The 9,723-nt window shown below is 44.1% G+C and overlaps 1 protein-coding gene across 2 annotated transcripts; it reads left to right on the forward strand.

Moving 5' to 3' along the window:
- The first annotated feature begins 677 nt into the window (after positions 1–677).
- Pttg1 (PTTG1 regulator of sister chromatid separation, securin) lies at positions 678–8,475 on the forward strand. Of its 2 annotated transcripts, none has more exons than XM_041676481.1 (6): positions 678–731; positions 1,236–1,334; positions 2,301–2,482; positions 5,780–5,876; positions 7,148–7,306; positions 8,338–8,475. In XM_041676481.1, the coding sequence occupies exons 2-6, from the start codon at positions 1,247–1,249 to the stop codon at positions 8,415–8,417; spliced, it is 606 nt and encodes a 201-aa protein (XP_041532415.1). In that variant the 5' UTR covers positions 678–731; positions 1,236–1,246; the 3' UTR covers positions 8,418–8,475. The 2 variants fall into 2 exon arrangements, with proteins under 2 accessions (XP_041532415.1, XP_041532416.1); XM_041676482.1 differs by lacking the exon at positions 678–731 and adding an exon at positions 739–758.
- The last annotated feature ends 1,248 nt before the right edge of the window (positions 8,476–9,723 follow it).

Consider the following 9,723-nt stretch of genomic DNA (forward strand, 5'->3'; position numbering starts at 1 on the left):
ATTTAAGGTCTAGAAAAAGCCTCTTGGTTTCTCTAGTTTACTCTTAAGATTTTGTGCACGTGTGTTCTGGATGAAGTTTGGTCTCTATTGATGCCTTTTAGCCTTTTTAGCCAGTAACTAACGTGTACGCCTGTCTCCTAGAGAATCCACTCTTTCTACTCTGATTTCAGCATTTCTGGGCTAGTGAGTTCCAGACAAACCTGAGCTGCGCAGTAAAAGACTGTCTTAAACAAGCCAAAAACATAAAAAGTAAGCCTGGACTGGTCGTACAGTAATCCCAGCTTTTGGGAGACCGGAAGCAGGATCAGGAGTCATCATCCGTCATCCACCACATAGCTAGTTCATGGACAGCCTGGGTCACATGAAACCCTGCTATAAATTTTTTTTTTTTTTTAATGTTTAAAGTAAAGTGAGCTTAAAGATGTTCTTGTTATTGGGCCAGTGCCTTCTCGCAGGTCCACGCCGTGGAAAACAGAAAGCCCATCAGTAGTTTTGGATAATGTAAGATCGTAATTTTTTAATTCCTGGGAGAGAGAGGCAGGTGTGAGTGGGTGTGTGTGTGTGTCTGTGGCGGGGGGTGGGGTGGGTGGGGGGTGGAGCGGTGGCTGAAAACTTCGATTGCTCTCATTGGCTCTCAGACTCCAGGCCCCGCCTCCTCTCGGATGGACCAATTGAGGCGCGAGTTGTGTTTTAAACCGCGGTGTGCGGGATCGTTGGTGGTGCAGTCTTGGGTGAGTCTAGCTGTTAGGGTGTCGCGGGTGAGCTGGGGTGAGGGGTGGGGTGGGGGGCAGGCAGACTGGAGGCCGAAGCAGGGTCGACCTGAGCCTAACTCGGCCCCGCGTCCCCGGGCACTGTTGGCGTGCTCGACCCGCGGCGACGTTGCTTTCATTTTCCTTCTTCCCCGCCTCCCTCTTCAGGGTTTTCAAACAGCTTGTGGTCTCGAACTTGTTACGTCTCCGAGACCAGTCTTGATTATCTGATCCTTCTGTCTCCTCCCTAGCGCTGAGATTACAGCCCGGAGACAGTTTTGATGGGTGCCAACGTCAACTGCCTTCTCTTTAGGAGTTTATTATTTCTGACCCTGGCTTGAAGAGTTAAGATCTGGATAAAGCCTGCTGGCTTCACCAGCTTGTAATTTTTGTGTGTGTGCATATGTACCCTCAGCCAATCTTGGTCTCTGTTGGTGCTTATCTCTTCATGCCTTCACTATTCTGATATGTAAGTCTCTCCCCTAGAGTAATCCAGGATGGCTACTCTGATCTTTGTTGATAAGGATAATGAAGAACCAGGCAGCCGTTTGGCAACTAAGGATGGGTTGAAGCTGGGGTCTGGTGGTAAGTATGGGCTGCCTCTGAATACACAGGTGTTGAGTGGATAATGGGCGTGGCGTGGAGCCGGTAGCATTTAGTGTACTTTGTGGCTGATTGGAGTCAGGTTTGTTATATTTTTCTTTTTTTTTTCTTTTTCTTTCTGGTTTTTCGAGACAGGGTTTTTCTGTGTAACAGTCCTGACTCCCAAGTGCTGGAATTAAAAGCATGTGCCCCCACCGCCTGACATTATCTCCCCCACCACACACATGGTTTCTCTGTAGCTTTGGAGCCTGTCCTGCAACCAGCTCTCGTAGACCAGGCTGGCCTTAGACTCACAGAGATCTTCCTTTATTGTCTTAAGATTGTGCTGCTGGGTGGTGGTGGCACACACCTTTAATTCCAGCACTCTGGAGGTAGAGGCAGGTAGATCTCTGTGAGTTCCAGACCAGCCTGGTCTACAAGTTCCAGGAGAGGCTCCAAAAACTACAGAGAAACCTTGTCTTGAAAAAAAAAAAAAAAGTGTACTAAACCACTGCCAAAAATGAAGCATGGGTTTGTGGGTGAGAATTGGGTTAAGTTGATGAGATATTTATATGGTCTAATCTTTAAGAACACTATATTTATTACCTTTATTTGTGTATGTTTGGGGGCATACATGGGTGCCTGTGGAGGTCAGAAGACGTGTGGACATCAGTTCCCTTTACACTGTGTGAGGTCTGGGGATTGAACTGAGGTGGTTAGGTTTGGCAGCTTTGCCCCTAATATTCTTCTTCTTTTTTTTTTTTTTTTTTTTTTTTTTTTAGTTTTTCGAGACAGGGTTTCTCTGTAGCTTTGGAGCCTGTCGTGGAACTAGCTCTTGTAGACCAGGCGGGCCTAGAACTCACAGAGATCCGCCTGCCTCTGCCTCCCGAGTGCTGGGATTAAAGGCGTGCGCCACCACTGCCCGGCGCCCCTAATATTCTTGTGGTTATACTTTTTCTTTTTCAACAGTCAAGGCGTTAGATGGGAAATTACAGGTCTCAGCGCCTCAAGCTGGCAAAGTGTTCGAGGCTCCAGCCTTGCCTAAAGCCAACAGAAAGGCTTTAGGAACTGTCAACAGGGTTACAGAAAAGCCAGTGAAGACTAATAATAGGCCGCTCAAACAAAGACAGCCAGCTTCGACCGTGAAGAAGGTGAGTGTGGGATATGAAGATGACATGTATGTACATGCTTTAGCACTAAAAAAGGCTTATTCTCATTCATATGTGTATCGATGTACATGAAAACTCCAGAAGAGGGCGCTGGGTCCTTTGGAACTGGAGGTACAGACAGTTGTGAGCTGCCTTAAGTAGGTGCAAGGAACTGAATTCAGCCCTTTTGAAAAAGCAGCACGTTCTCTCTCTCTCTCTCACTCTCTTTTTTATTGATATTTATTGAGTTCTACATTTTTCTCTGCTCTCCTCCCTGCCTCTACCATCCCCCCTTCAACCATTCCCCAAGGTCCCCATGCTCCTAATTTACTCAGGAGATCTTGTCTTTTTCTACTTTCTACTTCCCATGTACATTAGATCTATGTAAGTCTCTTAGTGTCCACATTTTTGTCTAAGTTCTCTGGGATTGTGGTTTGTAGGCTGGCTTTCTTTGCTTTATGTTTAAAAACCACCTATGAGTGAGTACATGTGATAATTGTCTTTCTGGGCCTGGGTTACCTCACTCAAAATAATGTTTTCTAGTTCCACCCATTTTCCTGCAAAATTCAAGCTGTTGTTATTTTTTTCTGCTGTGTAGTATTCCATTGTGTAAATAAAATGAGTTTTTCTGAGAGAAACAATTAATAAATGGGATCTCCTGAAACTGAAAAAAAGCTTCTGTAAAGCAAAGGACATGGTCAAAAAGACAAAACGACAGCCTACAGAATGGGAAAAGATCTTCACTAACCCCACATCACACAGAGGTCTGATCTCCAAAATATATAAAGAACTCAAGAAATTGGACACCAAAAGATCACATAATCCAATTTTTTTTTTTTTTTAAAAAAAGGGAATACAGACCTAAACAGAGAACTCTCAACAGAGGAATCTAAAATTTAGGAAGTGGTTCCCTGTGCCAATGCGTTCAAGTATACTTCCCACTTTCTCTTTCTTCTATAAGGTTCAATGTGGCTGGCTTTATATTGAGGTCTTTGATCCATTTGGACTTGAGTTTTATGCATGGTGATAAATATGGGTCATTTTCAATTTTTCTACATGTTGATATCCAGTTATGCCAGCACCACTTGTTAAATATGCTTTTTTCCTTTTGATATTTTTTGCTTTATCAAATATCGGGTGTTTGAAGGTGTGTGGATTGATATCCGGGTCTTCTATTTGGTTCCATTGGTCCTCCAGTCTGTTTTCAGTACTGTAGCTTTGTAGTAGAGTTTGAAGTCAGGGATTGTGATGCCTCCAGAAGTTCTTTTATTGCCCAGGATTGTTTTGGCTATCCTGGATTTTTTGCTTTTCCAAATGAAGTTGAGTATCATTCTTTTGCGGTCTTTGAAGAATTTTCCTGGGCATTGCGTTGAATCTGTAGATTGCTTTCAGTAAGATTGCCATTTTTAGTATATTAATTCTGCCTACCCAAGAGCATGGGAGGTCTTACCACTTTCTGGTGTCTTCTTCAATTTCTTTCTTCAAAGATTTAAAGTTCTTGCCATGCAAGTTTTCCACTTGTTTGGTTAGAGTTACTCTGAGATATTTTATGCTATTTGTAGCTATTGTGAAGAGTGTTGATTCTCTGATTTCTTCCCCAGCTCTTTTACAGGAGGGCTACTGATTTTTTTGGGTTAATCTTGTATCCTGATTCATTGCTGAAAGTGTTTATGAGTTGTAGAAGTTCCTTGGTAGAATTTTTGGGATCACTTATGTAAACTATCATATCATCAGCAAACAGTGAGAGTTTGACTTCTTCTTTTTCAATTTGTATCCCCTTGATCTTCCTTTGGTGTCTTATTGCTCTAGCTAGGACCTCAAGAACTATATTGAATAGGTATTGAGAGAGTGGACAACCTTGTCTTGTTCCTGGTTTCAGTGGAATCTCTGGGAGTTTCTCTCCATTTAGTTGGATGTTGACTGTTGGCTTGCTATATATTGCCTTTATTATGTTTAGGCATGTTCCTTGTATTTCTGCTCTCTCCAAGACCTTTATCATAAAGGATATTGTATTTTGTCAAATGCTTTTTCGGCATCTAATGAGATAATCATCTGGTTTTTATATTTCAGTTTGTTTATATGATGGATTACGTTGACAGATTTTCATATGTTGATCCATCCCTGCATCTCTGGGATGAAGCCGACTTGGTCATGGTGGATGATGGTTCTGATGTGTTCTTGGATTTGATTTGCTTGTATTTTATTTAGTATTTTTGCATGGATGATCATGAGTGAGATTGGTCTGTAATTCTCTTCTTAGTATTGTCTTTCTGTGGCTTGGGCTACAATGTAACTCGTAGAAGTAGCTAATGCTGCCTTTACCTCAGCCATTCTTAACAGCCTCAGGAGGCAGCTGGTTCGAAGCCAATTAGCAGATGGGCGAAGCAGATGGGTTTGATGGACACCTGCACTCTCACACCTGGGAAGCGGCCAGCCTGAGCTGCTCCTCAGCCCCCCAATTCTGGCATACACATAGGAGATCCAGAGCACCCAGATTTCTGTTTTGGCCTACTGCTATTGTCTACCTAGTATTCTTCAGATGTTTTGAATATTTTGCTGCTTCTTAATCCCATGTACTTAAGGAACATAAACTTGTTAATATTAGCCATGCAAATAATTAAGGTAACAGTGGCAGAAAAACCACACTTTAAAAGGTAAAAATGACTCCCAGCATTAGCTGGCTACTATTCTGGGGTGCCTCAATCCTGTCTACTCTCTTAGGTTTTAACAGCTGAGTAGATTAGCTTTGAGTCAACTCTGCTCAGTGTTCTTGGGAATATATGTGGATAGGTGCAAAAATCTCTGGCTTAACTTAAAAAAAAAATACTTTTTGTATGTGAATGTTTGCCTGTATCGTATATAAGTGTACCATGTGCCTGAGGAGGACGTAAAGGGACATTGCATCCTTTGAACTGGAGTTACGGATAGCTGTGGGTGCTGGGAACTGAACCTTGGTCCTCTGTAAGAAAAGCAAGCGCTCTTAACCACCGAGTCACGTCTCCAGGCCCTTAGCTTGTGTGTGTGTGTGTGTGTGTGTGTGTGTGTGTGTGTATGTGTATGTTTGTATGGGGAGGGCAGGTCCTGCACACACGATGACGTGTCAAGGTTGGAGGATAACTTCCGGGAGTCAGTTCTCTCTTGTGACTGACTCCTGAAAACAAGAATTGTGACTTGTTGGAAGATAGCATAGAACTGACAGGTGTGAAAGTGACGCCATCACTTGAGGAGGCCCTCCAACTTCTTGTTACCATGTAGGTGGCAAAACTTGTAACAGCCGCTTATTCTCTTGGGTTTCTCTAGATTGCTGAGAAGCCGGCTAAGATACAAAGCTCTGTTTCTGCTTCTGATGATGACGCCTATCCAGAAATAGAGAAGTTCTTCCCATTCAATCCTCTAGGTAAGGTCTTTGGGATGCCCTCGGCTTGAGATTCTCTTACCCTGTGATGCCCTGTGACTGTATTGTGCTGCTCCAGGCTCTGAGACTGTCTGACCTGGGTCACTTTGAGTAAACAGACTTGCTCAGGTGGAAACACTTGCCAGGATATCACCTTCGGTCAGGGAAGAACAGGAGCAAAGATTTGAGGAAAATCAGAAGCTCAAGGTCATTTGTTGTGTAAATTCAGGGCCAGCCTGGTCTTCACAGTGAATTCCAGGATAGCCAGGGCTACATAGAGATATCACCTCTGATCTCGTCAGGAAGGGCCAAACATAGCTGGGCTTGGTGGTGCACGCTGTCAGTCCTAGGCAGAGGCAAGTGGAGCTCTGAGTTCAAGGCCAGCCAAGGCTGTGTAGAGAGACCCTGTTTCAAACAAACAAAAAGAAAAGACCAAGTCTAAAAGTCTAAAGTAATGTAAGAGAAAATTTCAAATTAACTTCATGCTAACTATTGCAAGTGAGTGTTTCAAATTTATTTTATATGCATTGGTGTGAAGGTATCAGAGTCCCTGGAACTGGAGTTATAGACAGTTGTGATCTGCCATCTGGGTGCTGAGAATTGAACCTGGGTTCTCTGGAAGAGCAGCCAGTGCTCTTAACTGCTGAGCCATCTTACCAGCCCCTGGCGAGTCCCTTTTCTGTGACATCAGTATGGTCATATTTTCTTCTGGTGTGCAGAAGTTCTCATTTTATTACAGATTCTTTGACAGAAAATGGGGACTTGTTTTGTACCTCAGGGTGGCTTCACACTCATGGTGATGCTCCTGCATTAGCCTCCCAAGTGCTTGCATGATAGTTATGTGCTGTCTGCCATACTTCTATCACAGAGCCTAATAAAGAGACTTCAAGAACTGAACTGTTACAATTATGCTTCTTTTTTGTTTGTTTGTTTGTTTCTTGAGACAGGGTTTCTCTTTAGTTTTGGAGCCTGTCATGGAACTAGCTCTTGTAGACCAGGCTGGTCTCGAACTCACAGTGATCCGCCTGCCTCTGCCTCCTGAGTGCTAAGATTAAAGGCGTGCGCCACCACCGCTTGGCACAATTATACTTTTTGCTGAGTATGTTTACAGTAATATTGACTTTAAGGCAGTAACTTATTTAACTGAGTATTATTAAATTGGCTCTGTTTTGCATAGTGGAGAAGAATATTTTGACGTAATGTCCTTCACTGCCATTGCGCTGACCGGGCTGAGGGAGCTTTGTCCTGACGCCTGTTGCTTCCCTTGGTGACAGATTTTGAGAGTTTTGACTTGCCTGAGGAGCACCAGATTGCACATCTCCCCTTGAATGGAGTGCCTCTCATGGTCCTGAGTGAGGAAAACATGGTTGAGAAGCTGCTGCACCTGGATCCCCCTTCGCCTCTGAAGACACCCTTTCTACCGTGGGAATTTGGTGAGCCGCGCGCTCTCGAAAAGCTGTGAGCAACTTGTTAGATGACACTTGCATTGCTGTGGGGACAACAGGCAAGCCTGTGTGTAGCTTGCCCTTGGACTACTGGGGCAAAATTTCAGAATAATCAAAACTTTTTCCTTAGTCATTAAGGTTTGATACCAAAAGAAGTGGTTTTGGAATCTGGTCAGCCCTTGGTTATAACAGAAGATTAAATTTAACATCCAGCTTCTTAGGCCACGAGTTGAAGTCTGTAGTAACCGTGATGAGGTGAACAATCCAGGTTCCATCCATGGCTAACAGAAGGCCAGACACCTATGCTGCAGTGTAGACCGGCAGCACCTTCTCCTGCCGAAAGCTTAAGGGCCTTAGTTGGAAGTGGCGGTCAGAAGACACCATTGGACCACCCGCTCCGATGACACAGGTGGTTGGTCCTATCTTAGCATTAGACTTACCCTCTAAAGAGCATGTAGGTTCACATACTTTTAAGGCCTAGCCTACTTCTTGATAAAGGTCAGCTCAGAGGCCACTGCCACATTTAAGATCTGCATGTTGTGTGATGTAGCACATTAATAAATATCTGGGGCTCAGCCTGAAGGTCAGAAAAACAAAACAGTCAGCCACTGGCTCTTGCCTCTACCTCAGTCTGAAATGGCGAACCTGCCTCCAGGAATCTCAGAATGAGACTGTGTGTCTGAGAGCTGTCTCCTCCTGTTGTATAATGCCCTCTAGGGCTGGGATTAAGGGCCTGCACCATTGGGATTAAAGGCGTGCACAACCCGGTTTCTATGGCAAACTAGTGTGGCTACTAGAAATAAAGGTGCGTGTTATCACTGCCTGGTCTGTAAGGCTGACCAGTGGGGCTGTTTTACTCTCTGATCTTCAGGCAAGCTTTATTTATTAAAATAGAAATGAAATATCACTACAGAGTGAGATTCATCAGATAAGTGAATTTAGGGTGGAAGTAGCAGCTAATGTTATGGATAGTGGCTACAGGATTTGCAGAAACTAACGAGAAACCCCTCTTCCTCCAGGTCCACTGCAGTCTCCTTCCAGCCTTCTCTCCACCCTGGATGTTGAACTGCCGCCTGTTTGTTACGATGCCGATATTTAAACTTCTTATTCTTTTATAGTTCTTATGTATGTTGTATAATAAAGTGTTTGTGTGTGCATGTGGGGCATGACTTCTTACTAGCTCACGATTGATATTTTTGGCATTAGAAGGTACCCCAGTTTTCCTGCGAAAGTATCCCCTTCACCATGTACTTCATTGCCTTTTCATGGCCATTAACTAGTGACAGTTATTAGATTTCTTAATTAGAAGAGCCACTTCCAGCTCATTAAGTATTTATCGTTAGGCATTCTTTACCACCACTTCTATTTAGTGCTAATGACTTCAGGATTCAGTAGCCCGAGTTTGAAAGGCACTAAATCTTCTGAGAACGCAGCCTCCTCGGCATCTTCAGTTAGGTACTTCGAAGATCATTGCAGATAATTTACTTACAGTAGGGTTCACTCCCCCCTATAGGAATCAGTTCTTTATCCAGTTGTGGGCATGAGTGTTTGATAAGCATTAATGCATTTGTATCTAAGTCTATGAGAGGAGCTGGTCCCTTTGCTTTTGAAGGGACTGTGTTTTGTCCACTGGTGCGGTATGCCAGATTCTGTAGTGTATGACTATTTTTGCAAAAGTAGGGGCAATGGGGGGGGGGATACTAGTCCTGAGGAGGGAGGAGTCTCCTATCTCCGCATGCCATTTGAGGCTGACTCCTAGTTAATGGGCCTGCTTCTCTGGCCGGGCCCTGACTGCTCAGGCCACAAGCCTGCTGGGGATTCTGTTCCCAGGCACTGGCTTTGCTGCTGCTATAAAGGGAGCTTTAACTAAAATCTGTTGTTTTTATTTATAAATAAGACTTGAGATTCAAAGGCTAGGGTGAAAACTGCTAGCTCAGAGACTGAGTAGCAACTAGCTAACCCTTTCTCCTTGCTGGTGTCTCCCAAAGAAAGTGTCCCTCTGCTCCACCAACAAAAGCCTAAAAATAAAAAGATGTTCCAGATCCCTCCCTGCTTCTGGGGCCTCCCTTCCACCCAGATGCCTTCTGATGGTGTATGATTTACGTTCTGTCAACCAGCTGCTGACAGCCTCCTGGCCCAAGGTTAATTTTATTTAATGCAAATGCAAACTCAGGGTTCACAGGTGATCGAGTGTCCCTCAACATGATACATTTTGTATTGTTCGAGTGCAAAGTCTGAAGCTCCTCCTCGGTTGTAGTGATCTCTGAATTACAGTCACATCCGCATCAGCTCTGTCCTCAGCTTTAACTGGGTTCCAGCTCCTTGCCTTGTGAAATGGCACAGTTCCTCTTTCTGTACTCTGTGTTCTCTCTGGAAGTGCGGGTAAAGCAGCCAGTGCTTAGCCA

This window comes from Microtus oregoni, unplaced genomic scaffold, assembly GCF_018167655.1.
Source record: "Microtus oregoni isolate MIOR12 unplaced genomic scaffold, Mior012 000027F_ref0000203, whole genome shotgun sequence".
Lineage (NCBI taxonomy): Eukaryota > Metazoa > Chordata > Mammalia > Rodentia > Cricetidae > Microtus > Microtus oregoni.